The sequence below is a fragment of the Herpailurus yagouaroundi genome, unplaced genomic scaffold, assembly GCF_014898765.1.
Source record: "Herpailurus yagouaroundi ecotype Mexico unplaced genomic scaffold, PumYag 28, whole genome shotgun sequence".
Taxonomy (NCBI): Eukaryota; Metazoa; Chordata; class Mammalia; order Carnivora; family Felidae; genus Herpailurus; species Herpailurus yagouaroundi.
In genome coordinates this window covers 5,099,147-5,126,592 of record NW_024412376.1, presented here as the reverse complement: position 1 = coordinate 5,126,592, position 27,446 = coordinate 5,099,147, and the positions used below count along the sequence as shown (strand labels likewise).

The 27,446-nt window shown below is 36.7% G+C and overlaps 1 protein-coding gene across 1 annotated transcript in view; it reads left to right on the top strand.

Annotated features, from left to right (window-relative positions):
- LOC121016197 (disintegrin and metalloproteinase domain-containing protein 5-like) overlaps window positions 1–24,146 on the top strand; it is an 83,554-nt gene extending 59,408 nt beyond the window's left edge. The window contains exons 12-14 of the mRNA XM_040453629.1: window positions 13,958–14,153; window positions 22,798–22,888; window positions 23,653–24,146. Coding sequence (XP_040309563.1) covers window positions 13,958–14,153; window positions 22,798–22,888; window positions 23,653–23,905 — 540 coding nt within the window. The 3' untranslated portion in view covers window positions 23,906–24,146. The remainder of the gene's footprint in view (window positions 1–13,957; window positions 14,154–22,797; window positions 22,889–23,652) is intronic.
- The last annotated feature ends 3,300 nt before the right edge of the window (window positions 24,147–27,446 follow it).

The following is a 27,446-nucleotide window of genomic DNA, read 5'->3' as shown; positions in this document are numbered from 1 at the left end:
TTCTTCTTCTTCTTCTTCTTCTTCTTCTTCTTCTTCTTCTTCTTCTTCTAGTGTCTTTGTCTGTCTTTGGATCAGAGTAAAGCTGGCCTTGTAAAATGAGTTTGGGAGAGTTCTTTCCTTTTTAATTTTTGGGGGAGTTGAGAGAAATTAACATTAATTCTTTAAATATTTCATAGAATTCACCTGTGAAACCATCTAGTCCTGTTCTTTTATTTGTTAGGAAGTTTGATAACAGACTGAATATCTTTAGTTGTGATTACTTTGTTCAAGTTTTCCATTTCTTCTTGATTCAGTTTTGATAGATTGCCTGTTTCTAGGAATTTATCCATTTCTTGTAGTGTTATGTAATTTGTTGGTGGATAATTGTTATGGAAGTCTCTAATGATACTTTGTATTTCTATGGTATCAATTTCAGTGTCTCTTCTTTTCTTTCATAATTTTATTTTATTGAGTAGTCTAGCTAAAGTTTTGCCATTTTGTTTATCTTTTCAAAATCCATCTCTTGGTTTAATTTATTATTTTCCTATTGTCTCTCTGGTCTCTATTTCATTTATTTCTGCTCTGATCTTTCTTATTTCCTTTCTTCTACTAACTTGGGTCTTAGATTGTTTTCCTTTTTTAATTCCTTTAGGGGTAAAGTTAGGTTATTTGAGATTTTTTTTAATATAGGCATTTATTGCTGTAAACTTACCTCTTAGAATTGCTTTTGCTATATCGCATATGTTTTGGTATGTTGTTTTTTGTATTTGTTTTTGTTTATTTAAAAAAAAATTTTTTTTTCCAACGTTTATTTATTTTTGGGACAGAGAGAGACAGAGCATGAACGGGGGAGGGGCAGAGAGAGAGGGAGACACAGAATCGGAAACAGGCTCCAGGCTCTGAGCCATCAGCCCAGAGCCCGACGCGGGGCTCGAACTCACGGACCGCGAGATCGTGACCTGGCTGAAGTCGGACGCCTAACCGACTGCGCCACCCAGGCGCCCCTGTTTTTGTTTATTTTAAGATACTTTTTATGATTTCCTTTTTTCCTACTTCTGTGGTCCATTAGTTCAGGTATGATGTTGAATTGTACATTTTGTGGATTTTTCAGTTTTTTTCTCTGAAGTTTCATAACATTGTGCTTGGAAAAGATATTAGATATTATTTCAGTTTCCTTAAATTTCATAAAACTTGCTTTGTGGACCAACATATGTTTTGTCCTGGAGAATGTTCCACATGTGCTTGAGAATATTTTGTTCTTATTGGACATAATGTTCTATATATGTCCTTAAGGTCCATTTGGTTTATAGTTTTATTCAGGCCTGCTATTTTCTTACTAATTTTCATTCTGATTGCTCTGTCCAATGTCAATAGTAGGGTATTGAAGTCCTCTACTATTATTGAATTGCTGTCTGTTTATCCCTTTGGTCTGTCAATATTTACTTAAGTTTTTAGGCATTCCAATATTTCATGCATGTGTAGTTACAAGTGTTATATTTTCTTGACCTTTTTTTTGTGATTGTTTTAATTGAAAGTCTGTTTTATATTACATAAGTATAGCAAACCCTGCTATACTTTTGGTTACCATTTGCATAGAATAGTTTTTTCTTCCCTATACTTTCAGCCCTTGCATGTCCATAAAGGTAATTTGAGTTTCCTATAGCCAGCTTATTGTTGGGTTCTACAATAGAAATTTGATTGGAAAAAATCCGTTTACATTTAAAGTAATTATTGATAGTTAAAAGGACTTTCTATTGCCATTTTGTTAATCATTTCCTGGTTTGTTTGTTTTAGTTCTTTTTTTCCTTTATTCCTTTCTTACTCTCTTCTTTTGTGATTTATTTTTTGTAGTGCCATTCCTTAATTTGTTTATCTTTATATTTTGTGTATCCACTGTAGGTTTCTTCTTTGTGATTGTTATAAGGCTTACATAAAAAATTTTATAGATATAATAGATATAATAGTCTATTTTTTAAGTTTTTATTTTAATTCCAGTTAGTTAACATACAGTGTGTGATAATAGTTTTAGGTATACAATGTAGTAATTCAACAGTTCCATACATCACCCTGGGCTCATCACAAAAAGGGCACTTCTTAATTTTCATCACCTATTTAACCCATAACCCCACCTACTTCCTCTCTGATAACCATCAGTATGTTTTCTATAATTAAAAGACTGTTTCTTGCTTTGACTATCTCTTATATTTTCTCCTTTCCTTGTTTGTTTTGTTTCTTAAATTCTACATAAGAATGAAAACATATGGTATTTGTCTTTCTCTGTCTAACTTATTTTGCTGAGCTTGTTGTTGCAAGTGGCAAGATTTCATTCTTTTTTATGGCTGAATAATATTCTGTTGTATATATGTATATATACCACTTCTTTATTCATTCATCACTTGATGGACACTTAGGCTGATTCCATATCTTGGCTATCGTAAATAATGCTTCAATAAACATCAGGGTGCGTGTATCCCTTTAAACTAGTATTTTTGTATTCTTTGGGTAAATACCTAGTCATGCGATTATTGGATTGTAAAGTAGTTTTATTTTTATTTTTTTAACTTTTTGTTTGCACTTCTAGTAGTTAACATACAGTGTAATGTTAGTTTCAGGTGTACAATACAGTGATTGACACTTCCATACAACACCTGGTATTAATACTCATCACCTGTAATAATCTATTTTAAGCTGATAATAACCTACCTTCAATCATATACTAAAGCTCTACATTTTAAATTCTCATTTAATTCCCCCACATTTTGTGCTATTAATGTTACAATTTGCATCTTTTTATATTGTGCATCCTTTAACAAATTATGTAATAATATTTACTTTATAATACTATTATCTTTATTATCTTTTAACTTTTTACTGGAGATAAAAGTATTTTGCCACCATTACAGTATTAGGGAATTATGAATTTGATTATATATTTACACTTACCGGTGCATTTTATACTTTTATGTTTTCATGAGTTATTGTCCTTTCATTTCAATTTGGTGAACTCCCTATAGGATTTCTTATAAGACAGGTCTAGAGGTGATGCACTCACTTAGCTTTTATTTATCTGGGAATGTCTTTAACCCTCCTTAATTTCTGAAGGAAATTTTTGCCTTGTATAGTTTTCTTATCCAGCAGTTTTTTTTTTCTGCTGCTTCATTTTTGGTGTATAGAAATGCAAAAGATTTCTGCAAGTTGATTTTATATCCTGTGACTTTGCTGACAGTTTGAGAAGAATAGATGGCTTGTGAAGTCATCAGGCCCAGGATTCTTGTTTGTTGGGAGATTTTTGATAGATGATTCAATTTCTTTGCTGGTTATGGGTCTTTTCAAGTTTCCTATTTCTTTCTGTTGCAGTTTTGGTAGTTTGTATGTTTCCAGGAATTTATCCATTTCTTCCAGATTGCCCAGTTTGTTGGCATATAATTTTTCATAGTATTCTCTTGTGGTGTTGGTCCCTTCTATTTCTGTGGTGTTGGTCCCTTCTTTCATTAGTGATTTTTATCTATTTGAGCCCTTTCTCCTTTCTTTTTGATTAGTCTAGTTAGGGGTTTACCAATTTTGTTAATTCTTGCAAAAAACCAGCTTTTAGTTTTGTTGATCTGTTCTACTGGTTTCTTATGTTTTTTTCTATATTATTTATTTCTCTATTCTTTATTATTTCTCTTCTATTGGCTTTAGGCTTTATTTGCTGTTCCTTTCCTAGCTCCTTTAGGTGTAAGTTTAGATTGTATATTTAGATTGTATATTTCTTGCTTCTTGAGATAGGCTTGAATTGCAATTTACTTTCCTATTAGGACTGCTTTTGCTGCATCCCAAACTGTTGTGTTTTCATTTGTATTTGCTTCCATGTATTTTTAATTTCTTCTTAAATTTCCTGGTTAACCCATTCATACTTCAGTAGGATGTTTTTTAACTTCCATGTTTGAGGGCTTTTTTTTTTTCCTTGTGGTTGACTTCAAGTTTCATAGCTTTATGGTCTGAAAATATGCATGGTATGATCTCGATCTTTTTGTACTTATTGAGAGCTGATTTGTGATCCAGTATGTGATCCCTTCTGGTGAATGTCCCATGTACATTTGAAAAGAATGTGTATTCTACTGCTTTAGGATGAAATATTCTGAATGCATCTGTTAAGTTCATCTGGTCCACTGTGTTATTCAAAGCCATTGTTTCCTTGTTGATTTTCTGCTTAGGTGATCTGTCCATTGCTGTAAATGGGGTGTGAAAATCCCTTAATATTTTAAGGGATCCTGAAAATCCCTTAGTATTATTATCAATGAGTGTCTTTGTGTTTTTTATTAATTTTTTTCTATATTTGGGTGCTCCTAATTAGAGACATAAACATTTTTTTTGTTAGAAAACCATGTTTATTAACATAATCATGAAGCTTTTACATTTATTTATTTTATTTATTAAATGTTTATTTTGAGAGAGAGAGAGAGAGAGAGAATGCATGCACGCAAGTGGGGGAGGAGCAGAGATAAAGGGAGAGTGAGAATCCCAAGCAGGCTCCACATTGTCAGCCCAGAGCCCAACTCGGGACTTGATCTCATGAACTGTGAGATCATGACCTGAGCTGAAATCAAGAGTCAGTCACTTAAGTGACTGAGCTACTCAGGCATCTCAGAAGTTTTTAATCTTAGTCAAAGAAAGTTGAAGTCCAAACGGATATAATATAACTGCTATAACTCTTCTTATACACAGGGAATAATGACAGTCATAAAACACAAAATAATATGAGACCACAGAGATTCACTGAGGCTATGTTTCTATTTCTGAAAGTGACAAATTCCATTGTTTTATATAATGGCTATGGTAAGCTTTTAAATGAAAGCCCCCACTCCCCACCACTTCCTTAACCCCTCCTTCCATATACAGATTTGGATAAGTGTAAATGGGATACTTTGCCTTATCCGGAAAACTTGTTCTGGAAGAAAGTAGAAGGAAGTTGAAATTGAATAAGGCTTGTGGGATTTTCCAAAGTTCAAAATACTATTGTGACTACTTGTGTGGTTCCCTGCCCCCAAATACATGCCCTACCAGATACTAGAATGCTTAAAATTTCACAATGGATTTATTACTTTGGGTTTTAAGATCTCTTTGGGGCATGGAGAATCTCTCTGGGAGTGATAACACCCAGTGTAACACCACTATGACACATAGTGAATGTCCAATAGATGTTTGTTTGTTTTTTCTTTATTTTTAATCATTTTATTTATTCTTTAAATTTACATCCAAGTTAGTTAGCATATAGTGCAACAATGATTTCAGGAGCAAATTCCTTAATGCTCCTTACCCGTTTAGCCCATCGCCCCCACAACCCCTTGAGTAACCCTCTGTTTGTTCTCCATTTTTAAGAGTCTCTTATGTTTTGTCCCCCTCCCTGTTTTTATATTATTTTTGCTTCCCTTCCCTTATGTTCATCTGTTTTGTCTGTTACAGTCCTCATATGAGTGAAGTCATATGATATTTGTCTTTCTCTGACTGACTAATTTTGTTTAGCATAATATCCTCTAGTTTCATCCACATAGTTGCAACTGGCAAGATTTCATTCTTTTTGATTACTAATACTCCATTGTATATATATACCACATCTTCTTTATCCATTCATCCACCAATGGACATTTGGGCTCTTTCCATACTTTGGCTATTATCAGTAGTGCTGCTATAAACATTGGGGTGCATGTGCCCTTTGGAAACATCATGCCTGTATCCCTTGGATAAATACCTAGTAGTGCAGTTGCTGGCTCGTAGGGTAGTTTTTATTTTTAATTTTTTGAGGAACCTCCATACTGTTATCCAGAGTGGCTGCACCAGTTTGCATCAGTGCAAAAGATCTTCTTTCTCCGCATCCTCGCTAACATCTGTTGTTTCCTGAGTTGTTCATTTTAGCCATTCTGACAGGTGTGAGGTGGTATCTCATTGTAGTTTTGATCTGTATTTCGCTGATGATGAGTGATGTTGAGCATTTTTTTCATGTGTCGTTTTGGCCATATGGATGTCTTTTTTTGAGAAGTGTCCATGCCCATGTCTTTTGCCCATTTCTTCACTGGATTATTTGTTTTTTTGGTGTTGAGTTGGATAAGTTCTTTGTACATTTTGGATACTAACCCTGTATCTGATATGTCATTTGCAAATATCTTCTCCCATTCTGTCAGTTGCCTTTTAGTTTTGCTGATTGTTTCCTTCACTGTGCAGAAGCTTTTTATTTTGATGAGGTCCCAATAGTTCATTTTTGCTTTTGTTTCCCTTGTTTCCAGAGATGTGTTGAGTAAGAAGTTGCTGCGGCTGAGGTCAAAGAGGTTTTTGCCTGCTTTCTCCTCGAGGATTTTGATGGCTTCCTGTCTTACATTGAGGTCTTTCATCCATTTTGAGTTTATTTTTGTGTATGGTGTAAGAAAGTGGTCCAGGTTCATTCATCTGCATGTCGCTGTCCAGTTTTCCCAGCACCACGTGCTGAAGAGACTGTCTTTATGCCATTGGATATTCTTTCCTGCCCTGTCAAAGATTTGTTGGCCATACGTGTGTGAGTCCATTTCTGGGTTCTCTATTCTGTTCCATTGATCTGAGTGTCTGTTCTTGTGCCAGTACCATACTCTCTTGATGATTATAGCTTTGTAGTATAGCTTGGAGTCTGGGATTGTGATACCTCCTGCTTTGGCTTTCTTTTTCAAGATCACTGTGGCTATTTGGGGTCTTTTTGGGTTCCATACAAATTTTAGGATTATTTGTTCTAGCTGTGAAGAATGCTGGTGTTACTTTGATAGGGATTGCATTCAATATGTAGATTGTTTTGGGTAGTATCGACATTTTAACAATATTTGTTCTTCCTATCCAGGAGCATGGAATCTTTTTCCATCTTTTTGTGTCTTCCTCAATTTCTTTCATAAGCTTTCTATAGTTTTCAGTGTATAGATTTTTCACCTCTTTGGTTAGATTTATTCCTAGGTATTTTATCATTTTTGGTGCTACTGTAAGTGGGATCAATTCCTTGATTTCTCTTTCTGTCACTTCAACCGATTTCTGTGCTTTTGAGGAATCTTTTGGGTTTTCCATGTAGAGTATCATGTCATCTGCGAAGAGTGAAAGTTTGACCTACCCCTGGCTGATTTGATGCCTTTTATTTCTTTGTGTTGTCTGATTGCTGAAGCTAAGACTTCCAATACTATGTTGAATAACAGTGGTGAGAGTAGACATCCCTGTCTTGTTCCTGACCTTAGGTGGAAAGCTCTCAGTTTTTCCCCATTGAGGGTGATATTAGTGTTGGGTCTTTCATATATGGTTTTTATGATCTTGATATATGATCCTTCTATCCCTACTTTCCTGAGGGTTTTTATTTTTCATCCATTCTGATAACATATCTTTTGATTGGAGCCTTTAGTCCATTTATACTCTGAGTAATTATTATTAAAAAAAAATTTTTTTTCAACGTTTTATTTATTTTTGGGACAGAGAGAGACAGAGCATGAACGGGGGAGGGGCAGAGAGAGAGGGAGACACAGAATCGGAAACAGGCTCCAGGCTCTGAGCCATCAGCCCAGAGCCCGACGCGGGGCTCGAACTCACGGACCGCGAGATCGCGACCTGGCTGAAGTCGGACGCTCAACCGACTGCACCACCCAGGCGCCCCATATACTCTGAGTAATTATTGAAAGAGATGAATTTGGTGCCAATGTGTTACCTGTAGAATTGATATTTCTGGTAATGTCCTTTGGTCCTTTCTAGCCTTTGTTGCTTTTGGTCTTTTTTTTTTTTTTTTTTTCTGACTCAAAGGTTCCCCCTTAAAATTTCTTTGTAGGGCTGGTTTAGTGGTCATGAAGTCCTTTAGTTTTTGTTTGGGAAACTCTTTTCTACCTTCTATATTGAATGGCAGCCTTGCTGGATAGAGTATTTTTGGCTGCATATTGTTTACATTTAGCACATTGAATATATCTTACCACTCCTTTCTGGCTGCCAAGTTTCTGTGGAAAGATCTGCTGTGAACCTGATCCCAACCTGATCCCTTATAGTTTAGGGACTTTTAAGTTTTTTCAAGATTCTTTCCTTGTCTTTGTATTTTGTGAGTTTGACTATGATATGTTTTGGTGATGGCTGGCCTTTGTTGAATTTAATGGGAGTTCTTGGTGCTTCTTGGAACACAGATTTGAAGTCTGTGTTCTTCCCCAGATTAGGGAAGTTTTCTGTGATAAATGGCTTACATAAACCTTCTGCCCCTTTTTTCTCTCTTTATCTTCTGGCACTCCTACTATACAAAGGTCATTATGTTTTAGTAAGTAATTGAGTTCCCTAATTCTGCTTTTGTGTCCCTGATCTTTGTTTCCCTCTTCTTTCCAGCTTCATTATTTTCCATAATTTTATCTTCTATATCACTAATTCACTCCTCTGCCTTACCCATCCTCATTTTTATGGCCTCCATTTGGGTTTGCATATTGGTAATAGCATTTTTAATTTCAGCCTGACTAGATTTTAGCTCTTTTAGCTCTGCAGAAAGGGATTATCTGATGTATTCTATGCTTTTGCAAAGCTGCCTAGTATCCTTATCATTGTTCTTTTAAATTCTAGTTCAGATATCTTACTTATAACTACATTTACTAAGACCCCGGCTATCATTTCTTCTTTTCTTTCTTTTGAGTTGAATTCCTCCATCTTGTCATTTTGGAGGAAGAAACAACAACAACAACAACAACAACAACAACAACAACAATAATAGAATGAAATAAAAACAAAAATTGTGCAAAAATCAAATAAAGGAAGCTAGATCCTAGGTGTGTTTTGGTCTTCCTGTTAACATAAGCTTGATAGAAAACAGAGAAAAGAGCAAAAACTAAAAATTTTAAAAATAAAAAATAAAATAAAAAATTTTGCTCTTTCTGCATCCAAGACACAAAAGAAAAATGACAACAGCAACAGCAAAAACCGAAAACAATAATGAAAAATGAATAAACAAATTGCAAACAAAAAATCCCAAATGAAGCTAGATCCAGTTTCCCCTAGAGCTAAAACCTTGCAGCAGTCTGTGGGCAGTAGATTAAGTTCGTGGGAGGGATTCACGCTGGTCTTCTGAGGGAGGAGCTTGCTGTTCTGATTCTGAATCCTAATTGCTCTAGTGGAGATGTGCCTCGAGGGCCGGAGTGTGTGGGCTCTTGGTGTAACAGCTCCATTCTCCATTTGGTCATGCTTTTTAGCTTCCTGGTGTCCGACAGTATTGGTGGACTAAAGGTGAAAATGGCTTCACACTACTGTCTAGTCTCCAGAGTAGGAAATTCATGCCCTCACAGACACAGGATTGCATATCAGTCACCGCTCTTATATCCCCCACTTCTGTCAGCACCCTGCCTTCCCCTGTGTCCCAGATGTCTGCCTACCAGGCAGCATCTCTTTCCAGAATTTTGTATCAGGTATGGTTGTGTTTCAAAATACTTCAGAGACCCTTGGGATTTGGACGCAGTGATCTTCTGGGGGAGGGTGTCACCACACTGTGGCCAGCATGTCTCAGGAAATAGTCATGCCACTGCTCAGTGGCAGGGGCTCAGAGTTAATGGGAAGTCACAACACACAACTGGCACCAGGGTATGCTGCCTTCAGCCAGTGTCTGTGTTCCTTTACGGGTGAATGGGTGAAGGTGGCAGCTTGATGGTGCCAGCCCTGTCTTTTGCCCACAGAGAGGCTGTATCATCTCTACCAAGCATACTCCAAGCAGGGGAACTGCTTCTCCTTGAGCAACCCAGGTTATCCTCAGATGGCTCTGCACACTCCAGGGGCTCCACCCTGCTTCCTCCTGGGAACACCACCAGGGGCTGACCTCTGAAACTTCAGACTCTGTGCTCCACTCTTCGTAGAAAATACTGGTGGTATTGAAACTGTCCTTTTTCCTCTGTCAGTGGTTTTGGGGAACAGTTTTCTTATGCAGTCCCCTATGGATGTTTTCACTCTTTCTCTCTTGCTGCTTTCAGGGGGGAGTGCTTTCTTATGCAAATCTGATGCACTTCTCCTCCTACCTCCCATCTTTCTCCTCTCTGGGAAAACGGCTGTCTCCCCTCTGTGGCACCGGCACTGTGGCTATTCTCTCCCCCAGTTCACCTCTTTGCACCATGTACCTGTTGTGTTCTCTCCCTCAAATTATACAGGTTGTTCTGTTAGTCCTCAGATCAATTCCCTAGGTATTCAAAATGGCTTGATGTCCATCTAGCTATGTTCAAGGGACAAGACAAACCCAGGATCCCCTTACTACACCATATTAACTGCCCCAAGCCATAGGCTCTCTTTAATATTTTTTCTTTTTTGTTCTTCTGACTGGATAATTTTAAATGATTGCCCTTGAGTTAACTGTTTCTTCTGCTTGATCAGCTGTGCCTTTAAAGCTTTTTAATAGAATTTTTCAGTTCAGTCATTGTATTCTTCAGATCTAGAATTTCTTCTGTTTGGTTCTTTTTAAAAAAAATTCTCTTTTCTTTGTGAAACTTCTCATTTCATTCATGTATTGTTTTCCTGATTTTGTTTATGTCTATCTGTGCTCTCTTGTCTGAGCTTATGATGATTATTTTTAATTTTTTGTCAGACACTTTGTACATTTCCATTTCTTTCATTTGTCTTCCACAAGACCTCTGTTGTTGGCATCACGTTTCCTTGATTCTTGATGTTTCTTGAAGTCTTGAACTGCTGCCTTCACAATTGAAATGTTTCACATCTCTTCTAGTGTTTACTAGCTGGCTTTGAGAGAGAAAGAAACCAGTCAGTAGTCAGACCAACTAGAGTTTTGGGAGTCTCTCAGACCTTTTTTATGGGTGTGCTTGTTCCACTCCTCTTCCCGGGTTGTTTCACACCTCCAGAGGGCCAGAGTTTAGGGTTGTACACCTTCTCTCAATCCCAGAAAGTCAGTATGGCTATGGAGAGCCCCTCAGAAAATTTCCATAAAACAGTGCCTTGAAGTGTTCAAGGTTGTGCAATTCAGCAAAGTCCAGCCAGGTGCTGACATCCATGTGTTGTCTGCAGTATTGTGCCCACTTGTTGGAGCCTCATGTGTGCCATCTGCTGGAGAGTTTGTCGTTCTGGCGACAGGTTGTGAGTGTGGAGTACTGGGGGTGTTAGTTGGCTTGTTGTGGGTGTCCTCAGATAATGCATCCTGTTGGCTCATGGGTGAGGTTCTTGCTGAAGTCTGTAAGACAGTTAATTAGATATGTGGCTGGTTGTTGTAATCTATGTGCTAGTTGATGTGAACCCCCATCTCTTTTCCCTACTCCTTGGTATCCCAAGACTATTTAAGTATGCCAATTCCCTAAGTGGTCTGAGTTGGGTGAGACAAAAGTAAGTCTCTTGGACAGTGTTTTGCAGGGCTGGGGAAACCAGCTTCTCATCACTTTTATTTTCCTCTGTCAGAGAAATCACAAGCCAAGAGTCTCTCTTGGCATTGAGCTGTGCCACCTTGAGGAACAGATAATGTGGGTAAAATCAAACTGTTCTTACCATCTTCCAATGAATCTACTCTCAGATTTTTTGCTTCACCTGGGGACTAGAACCTTTCAGCCAGATTGTCATTCAAGGTAGTTGTTAAAACAGGCATTTCTGTGTGGATGTGCAGCCAGGAATCTCCTATTCTAACATTTGCTGATGTTACTCTCCTTTTCCATTATTTGATATAATTTAGTCATAATTATTCATATTAAGGGTAACTTTAAAAAAATTGACTAACCTATCAAACACAAGAAGTATAGAAGATTACTCAGTTTCCTGACATTGCTGCGTCAAAAGGGAATAACTTAAACCAGTTGTATCAACAGGGATATGTGAGCAAGTGCTATTGAGACTGGAATAGTCGTTGGGCCTAATTATCAAAAGGTACATAGCCCAAGCTATGAATTTTCTGATATACATAATACTCTCTTTACTATGCAGTCAAGGCTGGTGTGATGGTCAGAGGCAATAAATTAATCCACCCATTCCTTATTAGTTGTGTAAAGGGTCATAGCCCTGACAATGAATGACACATTACATGTACAGACTGAAAGTCTTGGCAAAAAATAAAAATAAATTAAAAACAAAATAAAAAAACAAAAAAGATTTTAAGAGAAAGCACTTCAGAAACAAGGAGTCAGCCATTTTTAAGTTTTAGGGCCATTTTGGAATTAGGGAGCCAAGTAAAGAAAAATTAACACCTCTTTTTTTTTTTTAATTTTTTTTTCAACGTTTATTTATTTTTGGGACAGAGAGAGACAGAGCATGAACGGGCGAGGGGCAGAGAGAGAGGGAGACACAGAATCGGAAACAGGCTCCAGGCTCTGAGCCATCAGCCCAGAGCCCGACGCGGGGCTCGAACTCACGGACCGCGAGATCGTGACCTGGCTGAAGTCGGACGCTTAACCGACTGCGCCACCCAGGCGCCCCTATTAACACCTCTTAATAAAGGAGCAAGTAGGATGATAAAACATTTGAGGAACTGCACATTTATAAGTAGTATTGAAAAAGAAGTTGGGTGAAAGAAGCCAATCTGAAAAAGTTACAGACTCTATGATTCCAAATATATGACATTCTGGAAAAGGTCAGACTATAAAAAGGACCATAAAAAGATCAGTGATTGTCAGGGACTGAAGGGGAGATGAATGGGCAGAGCATGAAGGATTTTTAGGGCAGTGGAAATACTTTGTAAGATACCATAACAATAGATACATGTCATTATACATATGTTTAAGCCCATAAAATATATAACAACAAGAAAGAACTTTCATGTAAACTATGGACTTTGAGTGATTATGATGTGTCACATAAGTTCAATTGTAACAAATGTACCACTCCAGTTGGAGATGTTGATTAGAGGGGAGGCTTTGTATGTGCTGATCAAGGGTTATATGGGAAGTCTCTGTACTTACCCCTCATATTTTCTGTGGCCCTTAAACTGCTATAAGAGACAGTCATAACAATAGAGGAAATTAGAATAAATGTAATATTTCCATTTATACATATTTATAACAGGAAGCATATTTTAAAGAAAGTAATATTAATACTTTTTCATTATACTTATATGTATTTTCCTTTAGAAACAATTTTGATCATTGTTTTTTATTTGATTGTTAACTCCATAAGCTTGGGTGACACAAGTATTGTGTTTTGTCTTCCCACCCATCACTTGAAGAATTTGTGTCAGAATTGCTATATATTGCAAATACTTGCCAACATGGAAAAAAGTATACAGAAAACCTATTTTGGGGGGTGGTGAATGTTACAGAGGTTGAGCCTCTAGGACCTTTGAAAGCTAGAACAAATTTGACTTGGTTTGCATAGGATAGTGATGATAGCGATGAGGAACTGGGGCTTAGGTTGAGGAAAGGGTTTGCAGTGATGATATTTGGGTATTTGTTGGTGAAGACAGGTATACAGGAAATGAATCCTGGAAGCTATTAGCTAAAGCATAAGTGCTAAAGAGATCAGAGATATGTAATTGAGGACATTATTTTTTTACAGTTGTTTACAATATGATATGTGAAATAAACATTTCCTGTGTGTCCTTAAATTACCTTTAAAAACATCTAGAAACTGTTTTCTAAATCTTTATCATGTATATTTATTGTTTTGTAAATGGTTGATTTCTGCTTTAAGGAACAGCATATGGAGAAACCAGAGGCTGTCCATGTGAGCATAGCCATAATGGGTTGGAAGTAACTTTTTTGAAAGTAATTTTTATGTTAATTCCTTAGCTGTGCTTTTTGTCTTTCTTTTTTTTTTATTAAAAAAAATTATGGTAGTCTTCTTATCTTTGAATTTCTCACTTCTCTCACGAGCATTATCCACTCCTTTATCCACAGTAAATTTAGTTTTTTAAATTTCTGTGCAATTCTTAAGTAGTTAATGAGAAGACTTAATTTTCTCATTGCTCTTAGCAACTTAGGAAAAAGTAAATGAGTGAAAATTTAAAACTTGAAGGGAAGTAGAACTTGAGTATCATTGATGCATAATCTTTTCTTATGTTCCTTTTCCCTTCTAGCTAAAATCAATTGGTATACAGTGTAGGAAATCATATGACGAATGTGATTTCACTGAATATTGCAATGGAGTTTCCCCACACTGTATGCCTGACACTTATGCACGTAATGGACAAAGTTGTGATTCAGGCGATTCCTTCTGTTACAAAGGACGATGTCGCATATTTACCAAACAGTGTAAAGAATTGATTGGAGGAGGTAATGACCATAACTTTCTCCTTAGTTCCTAAATTCTGATTATTATAAGCTTTGTTATTCAATTTTATAGAACAAAAGTAAATGTGATTTTTAATGAGTGACATCTTGCCTAGTATGTATTAGTGTTAAAGGAAATAAAATTTTCTTGATTCTGAAAAATGAAAAAAAAAAATCCAGAATTTATATGGAATTCTTGTTTGCAAAGGAAGAAACCTCAAGTGGAAATGCAACTTGTCAGAATATTATATAGAATTTGTGGTGATGGGGTTTAGTTTAGGCTTAAATGAAACAAGGTTTTTACTAGAACAAAGCAGAGCTTACCAAAGCCAGTAGGGAGATTCAAGACACCCTCTCGTTAGAGATTCTTACCACAGTGCAGTGCCTTACAAACAGGGAGAAAACATCTAGCTCTCAGCTTCACCCAGCAGAGAAGGATTTGCTTAGATATCCAACATGCAAACATTTTCAAGGGGGATGCCCAAACATCTGGAATCTGTCCTGCCAGTTCTGGGAGCTCTGATGGGTCTGAACTGTCTAGATGTCCAGGGGCAACAGGGGTGGCAGCTTGAGCTATTAGACATCAATGGTACTCCTCCTGCTCACCACCAAGTGAGTAGATAAATAATCCTAGTTCCCAGCTTTCTATTTGGGAGGCAAAGACTTGATCCATTAGTCCAGATCCCCAAGTACCAAACAGAAATCATGATGCTTATAATATACTAACAACTCAAAAATGCGTTAGAGGTATTCAACAGCAGACTAGATCAAGCAAACAAAATGACCAATGAACTCAAGGAGAAGTCACTGGAAATGATTAAGAAGAGCAAATAAGATAAAGGAATGAGAAACAGTGACTTAAAGGACTTATGGAGCACCATTAGTGGGACTATATGCATTATGAGAGTTCCAGAAAAAAGAACAGAGAAGAAAAGGATCAGAAAGCACATTTGGGGCACCTGGGTAGCTCAGTGTGTTGAACATCTGACTCTTGGTTTTGGCTCACATTTGGTTTGTGGGATCAAGCCCCACATTGGATTCTGAACTGACAGTGTGGAGCCTGCTTGGTATTCTCTCTCCCCCACTCATGCTTGCTCTCTCTCTTTCCCTCTCTCTCTCTCACTCTTCCTAAAAATAAATAAATAAACTTTAAAAAAGAAAGAAAGCAAGCATATTCTAAGAAATAATGGTTAAAAACTTCCGAAGCTGGAAGAAGGAAATGGGATATCCAGATTGAGAAAGACCAAATAACCTCAAATAAGATAAACCCAAAGAAATCCATAAAATACATTATAATATAATTGCCAAAATTCAAAGACAAAGAGAGGATTTTTTAAGTAGAAAAAAAAAGTAAGTTTTTACATCTAAAGGAACCCCCATAGGACTATGAGGAAAGTTTTCATCAGAAATCTTACAGTCTAGAAGGTAGTGGGAAGATATATTCAAAGCACTGAAAGAAAAAGCTACCAACAAAGAATATTATATCAGGCAAAACTGACTTTCAAAAATTAAGGGGATATAAAATCTTTCCAAACAAAAGCCAAATGAATTCATGACCACTAGACCTGCCTCACACAAAATGCTAGAGGTAGTAATGCCAGCATTATGGTGGCATAAGACATCCTTCTTTTTGTGTTTCCCTTTTAACAAAAAATCCACATATATTTATTATATATCAGGTCTATTTTAGGAAGAACAGAAGATGGGAAAATTGTTCCCAAGCTCTAAGAAATTAAAATTTAGATGTAAACACCTAAAAGATGATGTTAAGAGTAAAATACTAATTAGTAATTAGTATTAGTAAGAAAATAATGCAATGAAGCTTTAAAAATGTTTTAGCTGAATTATTTTAAATAATATATAAGACAATGTCTACACATCAAATGAAATGGGTTCTTTTGTCTTTCCACAAATTTTTTATTGTGTTAAAATACACATAACGTAAAGTATGCCATATTGAGCCATTCATAACTTTTCATCTTGTAAAACTGAAACTCAATACCTATTAAACAATAACTTTCCATTCTTTCTCCTTCAGTCCCTGGCAACCACCATTCTACTTTCTGTATCTTTGATTTTGACTATGCTAGGTACCATATCAGTAGAATCATATAGTATTTGTCTTTTTGTGACTGGCTGATTATTTCACTTAGCGTAATGTCCTCAAGATTCACCCATGTTGTAGAATATTGCAAAATTTCTATCCTTTTTAATGCTGAATAAAATTTCATTGTTTGTGTGTATATAGCACATTTTTATTTTTCCATGCATCCATTGATGAACACTTGGGTTGCTTTCAAATTTTTAGTTAATTTTTATTTTGATTTTTGAGAGAGAGACAGAGTATGGGGCAGAGAGAGAGAGAGGGAGAAAGAGAGAATACCAGGTAGGTTCCATGTTGTCAGCACAGAGCCCGATGTGGGGCTTGAACCCACAAACTGCGAGATCATGACCTGAGCCAAAACCAAGAGTAAGACTTTGCCTCAGGTCATGATCTCACAGTTCGTGGGTTTGAGCCCCACGTTGGGCTCTGTGCTGACAGCTCGAAGCCTGGAGCCTGCTTCAGATTCTGTGCCTCCTTCTCTCTCTGTCCCTCCTCTCTCCCCCCCACCCCCGTCTCTCTCTCAAAAATAAATAATGGGGGAAATAAAGATGTTATTTGTGTACTGAGTTTTTGTTACTCTACCTCCTTAAATTTAAATTTTGCACCATTCTAATCCTGGTCCTTGGGTAGAATTTGGAGGATTTGAGAAGTTTGAACTAGATTTAATCAAACCAAATCAAATCAAATCAGTAATTTGGGACAAAGCAAACAGATGCTAATTACTTATTGGGTGGGTTCAAGAGTAGGCCTTTTCAAAAGAGAATTGCTTTTATGGTAGATTCCGCTCACAAATCTATTTGTAGATTGTGTTTTGTAGCATCCTTTATGTGTATAGGTTGTGTCAGGAGAGAGAATGAAGTTTATTGAGCATGTTCTTCAACTATGAGAACTATAAAGTTGCTAAGGAGAGCTCCTTTGCCAATTAATAGTGGTGACAACAAAAGATCTCAGTTCTTATTACATGTGACTAACATGATCAACACAACACACCTCTAAATAACCAAGTCAAAGTGATGGGGCAGCTATTATTACATTTGAATTTTTTGTGATTTAAAAATTAGACATAACTAAACATATGACAGGGTGAAGTAGGTGCACATTGGCGTCCTTCCTGATTTTAAAATTCAGTAATTATTTTTTTTAAGATTTTATTTTTTATTTTGAGAGAGTGTCAGTGGGGGAGAGGGGCAGAAGGAGAGAGAGAGGATCTTAAGCAGTTTCTGTGCTCAGCATAAAGCCAGACGTGGGGCTCAATCCCATGACCCTGAGATCATGACCTGAACAAAAATCAAGAGTCAGAAACTCAACTGACTGAGCCAAAAAATTATTCTTTTTTTTAAATTGAAGTATAGTTGACACATAATGTTACAGTAGTTTCAGGTGTACAATGTAGTGATTCAACAACTCTATACATTATGCTGTGCTCACCATAAGTGTAGCTACCATCTGTCACCATACAACACTATTACAACACCATTGACTATATTCCCTGTGTTTTACTTTTTATCCCCATGACTTATTAATTCCATAACTGGAAGCCTGTATCTCCCATTACCCTTCACCCATTTGCCCATCTCCCATACTCCTTACTGGCAACCATTAATTTATTCTTTGCATTTATGGGTCTGTTTCTGCTTTTTGTTTTTGCTTTTTGTACATGTTTTGTTTCTTAGATTTCACATATAAGTGAAATCATATGGTTTTTGTTTTTCTCTTTCTGACTTATTTTACTTAGCATAATACCGTTTGGTCCATAAATTTTGTCACAGATGTCAGTATGTCATTATTTTTATGGCTGAGTAGTGTTCCATTGTGTGTGTGTGTGTGTATATATATATATATATATATATATATATATATATAAAGACTATTACATCTTCTTTAATCATTCATCTATTGATGGATGCTTAGGTTGTTCCATATTTTGGCTACTGTAAATAATGTTGTAATAAACATAGGGATGCATGTATCTTTTTGAATTATGGTTTTTTTTTGTCTGTTTGTTTTTTTGGGTATATACACAAGAGTGGAATTACTGAATCATATGATATTTCTATTTTTAATTTTTCAAGGCACCTCCATACTATTTTCAATAGTGGATATACCAATTTACATTCCTACCAAAGGCGCACAAGGGTTCTTTTTCCTTTACATCCTTGTCTTTATTTTTATTTTTTTTACTTTTAAAATTTACATCCAAATTAGTTAGCATATAGTGCAACAATGATTTCAGGAGTAGATTCCTTAGTGCCCCTTACCCATTTAGCCCATCCCCCCCTCCCACAACCCCTCCAGCAACCCTGTTTGTTCTCCATATTTATGAGTCTCTTCTGTTTTGCCCCCTCCCTGTTCATCCTTGTCTTTAATTGTCTTTTTGATTCTAGTCATTCTGAAAGGTATAAGGTGGTGTCTCATTTTGTTTTTTCTTTGAATTTTTATGATAATTAGTGATGAGTATCTTTTCAGGTGTCTGTTGGACATCTGCATGTCTTCTTTGGAAAATGTCTATTTAGGTCCTCTGCCCACTTTTTAAATTGGATTGTTTGCTTATTTTTGGTGTTGAGTTGTGTAAGTTCTTTACATAATTTGGAGCTTTTTTTTTTACATAATTTGGATCTTAACCCTTTATTGGGTATATCATTTGCAAATATATTCTCCTATTTAGTAGATTGCCTTTTTTATTTGTTGATGGTTCTCTTTGATGTGCAAAAGATTTTTAATTTGATGTAGTCTTAATAGTTTATTTTTGCTTTTCTTTCCCTTGCCTGAGGAGACATATTTAGAAAAATGCTGCTATGACTGGTGTCAAAGAAATTACTGCCTGTGTTTTCTTCTGGGAGTTTTATGGTTTTGTGCCTTACTTTAGGTCTTTAATCCATTTTGAGTTTATTTTTGTGAATGGTGTGAGAAAGTAGGCCAATTTTTATTCTTTTTCATGTAGCTGTCCAGTTTTCCAGCACTATTTATTGAAGAGTCTGCCTTTTCCCCAGTGTATATTCTTGCCTCCTTTGTCATAGATCAATTAACAATGTAAGTATGGGTTTATTTCTGGTCTCTGGATTATGTTCTGTTGATCTATGTGTCTCTTTTTGTTCCAGTACCATACTGTTTTGATTACTACAGCTTTGCACCATATTTTGAAACCTGGGATTGTGATACTTCCAGTTTTGTTCTTCTTTCTCAACATTGCTTTGGCTGTTTGAGGTCTTTTGTGCTTCCATAAAAATTTTAATATTATTTGTTCTATTTATGTGAAAAATGCTGTTGAATTTTTGACAGGGATTTCATTGAATGTGTATGTTTTGGGTAGTATGAAAAATTTAATAATATTGATTCTTCCAATCCATGACCATGGAATCTTGCATTAGTTTGTGTCATCTGCAACTTCTTTTGTCAGTGCTTTAGTTTTCAGAGTACAGGTCTTTCACCTTGGTTAAGTTTATTCCCAGGTATTTTATTATTTTTTGGTGCAATTGTAAATGGAGTTGTTTTATTAATTTCTCTTTATTCTACTTCATTGTTAGTGTACACAGGCACAAGAAAATTTTGCATATTAATTTTATATCATGCAAGTTTAATGAATTCTGCACATTTACTGAATTATTACTTCTAATAGTTTTTTTGTGGAGTCTTTAGGCTTTTCTATATATAGTATCATGTCCTCTGCAAATAGTAACTGTTGAGAAAAAGTGTTGAGAGTGGACATTCTTGTATTTTTCCTGATCTTAGAGGAAAAGTGCTGTTTTTCACCATTGGGTCTGATGTTAGTTTTTCATATGTGACTTTTATTATGTTGAGGTATGTTCCCTCTAAACCCACTTTGTTGAGATTTATCATAAAAGGTTATTGAATTTTGTCAAATACTTTTTCTGCATATGACGAATGATCATATGATTTTATCCCTCATTTTGTTAATGTGGTGTATCCACATTATTGAACCATCACTGCATCCCCAGAATAAATCCCACTTGATTGTGGTGGATGATCCTTTTCATATATTGTTGAATGTGATTTACTGATATTTATTGAGAATTTTGTATGTATGTTACTCAGAGATATTGACTTGCAGTTTTTGTTTTGTAGTATGTTTATGTGGTTTTGGTCTTAAGGTGATGCTGGCTGCATAGAGTATATTTGAAACTTTCCTCTTCTTTTATGTTTTGGAAGTTTGAGAAGAATAGGTATTAATTATACTTTAAATGTTTAGTAGAATTCTTGACCTTGACTTTTATTTTTTGGTAGTTTTTTGAGTTCTAATTTAATTTCATTACTAGTTATTGGTGTGTTCAGATTTTCTATTTCTTGTTTTGTTAAATTGTTTTTTTAAAGAAAGAGAGTTTACATGAGCAGGGGAGAGGGGCAGAGGGAGGGAGGGAGGGAGAGAAAGAGAAAGAGAGAGATTGAGAGAGAGAGAGAGAGAGAGAGAGAGAGAGAATCTCAAGCAGGCTCCATGCTCAGTGCAGAACACAACATGGGGCTTGATCCCATGACCCTGGAATCACAACCCAAGCCAAAATTAAGAGTTGCTCAACTAACTGAGATGCCCCTAAATTTTCTATTTTTTCTTGGTTCACTTTTGCAAGATTGTATGTTTCTAAGAATTTATCTATTTTTTTTCTGGATTATCCAATTTGTTGGCATATAATTTTTCATAGTAGTCTCTTATAATTCTTTGTATTTCTGTGGTGTCAATTGTTATTTATGCTCTTTCATTCTGATTTTATTTATTTGAGTCCTCTCTCTTTTTTTCCTGATGAGTCTGGCTAAAGATTTATCAATTTTGTTTATCTTTTCAAAGAACCAGCAAGCTTTTGATTTCATTGATCTCTTCTGTGTTTTTTTTTTTTGTTGTTAAATTTTTTATTTATTTCTACTCTGATCTTTATTCTTTCCTTCCTTCAACTAACCTTGATCTTTGTTCTTGCAAGCTGAAGTGGGTGCAAACTGGCAGTGGGAGGGAGAGGGGAGAGTCCCAGAGCTCTTTGCACAGAGTGCAGAACTGAAACTGAAGTGGGTGAAGGTCATGTTGTCCCAGGGCACTCCATGCACAGGGTATCTAAAGCAAGGCAGGGCATGGGCTGGAGGTTCCCAGGGCACTTTGTGGGGTGGCTGGAGCTAAAGCAGGTGTGAGCTGGGAGGTCCCAGGGCATTCTGAGCTGGGAGTGCCCCCATAAATCCATCTATAGTCAAGGTGGTATGGGCCTGGTGTGTTCCCCGGGTGCTTTGCACCTATGTCAGTTGGGCAAGATGGTTGGAGCTGTAGTGAGCATGGACCAGGGGTGCCCTGGTGTGGCTTTGGCCACCTTGGTGGGATTACTGGGGATGTCATGGACTAGGAGCCTGGGACTCACTGAGGTAGTAGACCAGCTAGGGCACCCAGGCCCCTTTCCTGTCCATGCTATCAAGGTAGAAAGAGGATGCAAATCGTGGTGCTTGCCAGCCCCTCCAACCCAAAGGAGTTTTAGTAACTTCCCTGCCATGAGGCAAGATTCTAAGGCTAGTTCTTTTATATTCTAGCTGCTCCTTTAAACCACAGCTTTTTATCTGTGCCAATAGGGTCCAGGGCTGGTATGGGCCAAGGACCCAGATCTCACTGAGAAAACTGTCAGCTGTGGTATCAGGATCCTGCTTTTGCCTATGCTATCAAGGTGGAGGGGATATGTTAACTGTGGTGCTTGCCAGCCCCTCTGACCCATAGAGAGTTCCAGCAGCTCTCCTAGTATTTGGCGGAGTTCTAGAACTGCATCTTTTATATTTTAGTTGCTCTTTTAAATTGCATCTTTTCCCCCTGTGATTTCAGGGCAGATGAATCTGCTCATGGTCCCTCAGTCCTATCCCTCCCTACTGGAGCATCAAGGGTGGAAGTTTCCTTTGCTACCATGTCTCCACCTCTCTTGTAATTCTCTTTATGGTCTTTCTGTCTTTCATTGTGTAGAAGCCATTCACTCAGTACTCAGTTCTTCAGGAGGAATTTCTCTATAAATAGATGTAGATTTGGTGTGTCCATGGAAGGAGGAGAATTCAGGGTCTTCGTAAGTTTGCCACTTGGGACTGGAGCCCTTCAAAATTCTTTTTTTTAGTGATTGTTAGCATACTAGGAAACAGAGATGAGGGCTTAAGTGTGGAAGAAGAAGAGTTAAGTCAAATGCTCTTTGGGTTTCTTATCAGCATTGCATTATAGATACTCTTTCTCTCTTGTTTCATTTGGACTAAGAACAAACTATGTTTTCACACTGGATAGGAAACTAAGACAGAAAGTAAACAATTTAGAGGACAAAGAGAGAGCTATAGCTACTTATATTCCTAATAATGTAACAGCATTTGAATAATTTTGCTGGTTATTTTCTGTTTGGTGTAGAACAAAGTCTATAGATTTAAAATGAGAAGCTCTCTTCTCATCAGATCTACTCCAGCAACTTTTTAATGCTAGGCAATTATAAGCCTCCTTAGGTATCACATTATAATTTCCAAAGTGAGTTTATTATTTATATAATGATTGTTGGAATTATGTTTTGTAATTTACTTAAATTTTTTTTCTTTCAGCTTCTAGAGGTGCTCCATTTGCTTGTTATGATGAAGTAAACTCAAGAGGAGATAGATATGGAAACTGTGGCCGAGACCATTGTAGTTATGCGTATGTATTTAGAAAATTATAATTGTGTTTGGGATGTTGGTTATATATTGCCGAGATCCTAGAATGTATATGATAATATATCTTATATCTTATTATATGGCAGTTTATCACACATTTCTTTGTTTCATGATCTGAGCTGAACAGTATTACCCATTGCCTACAAATAACATGTGCTCAGTGCCTATAATGTTATAACAACGATATTTATAGTGAGAATTATTTATCCTGTTTTACTAATGAGAGAATTGAAAACCAGTGATAATTTGCTCAAATTTCATAAGCTAATATCAGACAGATCAGGGCTGTCAGGTTGCAAATATCATTAATTTTTCCCTTGCCACTTCGCCTCACAAAACAAAAAGAGTCACATCATACATAAGTCACTGTGCTCAAAAAATTTGCTGAGAGAAAATTATTGAGACCTGGAGTTAAATTAGTAAGACACTTTTAAAAAAAACTTAGGTATAGGGGCGCCTGGGTGGCGCAGTCGGTTAAGCGTCCGACTTCAGCCAGGTCACGATCTCGCGGTCCCCAAGTTCGAGCCCCGTGTCAGGCTCTGGGCTGATGGCTCAGAGCCTGGAGCCTGTTTCCGATTCTGTGTCTCCCTCTCTCTCTGCCCCTCCCCCGTTCATGCTCTGTCTCTCTCTGTCCCAAAAATAAATAAACGTTGAAAAAAAAAATTAAAAAAAAAAAAAACTTAGGTATATCAGCAATCTATGTTATTTCAGTAAAAAGAGAATATTTTTTCTGCCTTATGCTTCTAGTCATCTTCTATGTGGAAAATTAGTTTGTGCTTGGCCACACAAAGAATTAGTGTCACGTGCAAATTTATCTGTGATTTACACACATGTACGGGAAGAAATGTGTGTATCTACATATCGGAACCAAAACAAGGCAAATAAAAATCCATGGACAACAATTGACAGTCTTGAAGAAAGAGATGATACATTTGTAGAAGATGGATCTGTGTGTGGTCCTGATATGGTAATTAGAACAACAACACTTAAAGTGTTTTAAGAATTTTTTTATGGTTATACTCATTTTGAACATATACCAAACAATTCATTTTTAAACAGACTTATTGAGATATTATTTACCATAAAAGTTACCCATGATGTGTACAAATATTTGCTTTTGATTAATGTATGGAATTGTACAACCATCACCATATCCAGTTTTAGAACATAGCATTACTTCCCCAAATTTCCCTCTTGCCCATCTTTCCCCATAAGCAGCACATCCTATTTTCCCAGATACGAACATCTAACCATAATATGGTACATTTGTTATAATGTTGGTACATTCTTATTAAATAAATTCCATACTTCATTCAGATTTCTTTTACCTAAAGTCTTTTCCAGGATTCCACTCAGGATACCACATTACAATTATTAGTTATGTATCCTTAGGCTTCTCTTGACAGTTTCTCATAGTTTCTTTGTTTTTGATGACCTTGACAGTTTTGAGGAGAACTGGTCAGATACTCAGTAGAATGTCCCTCAAATTAAGATTTGTCTGATGTTTCTCTTATGATTAGGCTTGGGAGGAAGACCACAGAGATAAAGTGCCTTTTCACCATATCATTATCAAATGTACATAACTTGTTGATTTTAACCTTGATGGCCTGCCTGATGTAATGTTTGTCAGATTTCTCACTGTAAAATTACTCTTTATTTCCCTTTCCATGTTGTCCTTCCTTGAAAGAAGTTACTGTTCATAGTCCATATTTCAGGAGTAGGAAGTTATGTTTCACCTTGGGGGCTCAATAGCTCATCTATTTTTCTCTGTTTATTTATTCAATCATTTATTTGTAAGATTATAGACTCATGGATATTTATGTTATAGTCTGGGTTATAAACCAGTGCTACTGTATTTCTTTCATTGTTCAACTTTTTCTAGCTTTGGCCATTGGGAGTTCTTTTAGTTGACTCATGTGTCTCTTTGACAAACTCCTAACATTTTGAGTTTTTGTTGTTGTTGTTGTTGTTCTTTTTGAATGCTTCCTTACTTTCTGGAATCACAAGATGTTCATTCATATTGTATGTTTCCTACCCCAGTTTCTAAAATCAGCCATTCTCTAAGAAGCCCTGGTTCATCTGAATGGGAAATGGTATTTAGAAAACAAGATCTAGGTATTAATTGTGCTTTTTCTACTGGAGTGTCACTGCTTCTGGTCCTATCAACAGACAGAGCTAGGAAATCTATGTCTTTATAATATTCATGTCTATGTAAACATATGGATAAATACATATGAATATATGGTGTATGTATACATGTATATATATTCACACTTACACTCATTATATGGGTGTGTGTGTGTGTGTGTGTATATATATACATATATATATGTGTATATATATATATATTTCTATATATACCTACATTAAAAAGAATGAGGTCAAAATTATACTTCCAAATTGAATCCACAATATAAGGTTCATTCTAGCCTCCTACCTTTTCATATTTGTGACTATTTTCAAAAAACCAAACAAAAGAAATAAAAAATATTTTATTCAAGAATTATTTGGGTTAATTCATTTTTCCTACGTGATGTGGTTAGATTATTTATTTGAAAACAGTACGCTTTGGGATTTTCTCTTGTCCTTGTTCATTTTATTTTATTTTAGTTATTGATATGTGAAATATAAAATAATTTTTAAGATTCAGAACTATATATGATTATACTCAGAGAATTATCATCTTTTTATCCTTCTACTCCATTCCCATTCCTACAAACTTTCTATCCATTCCCATTACTCTCCCCTACTCCCAATAGAAAAACAATTAGTTTTTATTATTTGTTTCTATTATCTTAGTTTTTATTTAATTTCGAGTTATCTTACCTTTTAGTTTTTGCACAGTGGAGCTGATACATGCATTTTTTATATCTCTTTTATTAAACAAAAATTAGTATACTATATATGATTTTGCACTTTTTGCTTAACACATTTTGTTGGAATTAATCAGCTTTAGAGTGCTTCCTTATTATTTTACATTTTCTGGCTGAATTTTATTTGATTTATTAAAATTAATGCAATTTTTAAATTATAAAAAAATACAAAATGACTTGAAAATAGAGAAGAGGAAAAAAGCATTCATACTATCATCATGTAGAGATAAATTCTCTTTGTATTTCAGAACACTTATTTCTAGTATTTTTCGTGATTATATGTTTTCACTGTTTTAATAATACAAAATTCATAAAAATGTAAATTATAAAGGTAATATATCTTTGAATAATTTTTGAAATGGCAAAAAATATGAAGAAGGATAACCATTACACAGAATCCATTTACTTAGAATTAGCCACAGTTATTGGTGGTCTTTTTTTTCAATTAAACTTTTTATTTTGAAATAATTACACTTTAATGGAAAGTAAAAATAGTTCAGAGAGGCCTTGCCTATCCTTCACCTAGATTGTCTTAATGTCTTTAACCTGTATGGTATAAAAAACAGGAAATTGACTTTGGTATAAACCTTATTTAGATTTCATCTCTTTTTATATGAGTGTGTGTGTGTGTGTGTGTGTGTGTGTGTGTGTGTGTAGTTCTGTGCCATTCTATAGCATGTGTATATTCATGGGACCACCACTACAATCAAGATACAGAACTGTTTCATCACAAAAATGGAACTCTCTAATGACTTTACTTTGTATTCATACCTCTCCCCTCTATCCCTAATCCCTCATTCTAATCAATTCCCTATCTCTATAATTCTATCATTTGGGGACCCAGAGGAAGATGGCGGCGTAGGAGGACACTGGGCTCACCGCGCGTCCTGCTGATCACTTAGATTCCACGTACACCTGCCTAAATAACCCAGAAAACCACCAGAGGATTAGCAGAACGGAGTCGCCGAAGCCAAGCGCAAACGAGAGGCCCACGGAAGAGGGTAGGAAGGGCGGCGAGGCGGTGCGCACTCCACGGACTGGCGGGAGGGAGCCGGGGCGGAGGGGCGGCTCGCCGGCCAAGCAGAGCCCCCAAGTCTGGCTTGCAAAAAGCGGAGGTGCCTGACGGACTGTGTTCCGACAGCAAGCGCGACTTAGCGGCTGGGAGGTCATAAGTTAACAGCTCTGCTCAGAAAGCAGGAAGGCTGGAGGACAAAGGGAAGGAAAGCTGCTGAGCCCCCGGATGACAGAGCTCAGTATGGTGGGGAACAAAGGCGCTCGCCAGCGCCATCTTCCCCGCCCATCCCCCAGCCAAAATCCCAAAGAGAACCAGTTCCTGCCAGGGAACTTGCTCGCTCCGCGCAAACACCCAACTCTGCGCTTCTGCTGAGCCAAACCTCCGGCAGCGGATCTGAAACCCTCCTGCTGCCACAGGGCCCCTCCTGAAGTGGATCACCTAAGGAGAAGCAAGCTAAGCCTGCCCCTCCTGCCCCTCTGCACCTTGCCTACCCACCCCAGCTAAGACGCCAGATCCCCAGCATCACAAGCCTGGCAGTGTGCAAGTAGCCCAGACAGGCCACCCCACCCCACAGTGAATCCCGCCCCTAGGAGAGGGGAAGAGAAGGCACGCACCAGTCTGACTGTGGCCCCAGCGGTGGGCTGGGGGCAGAC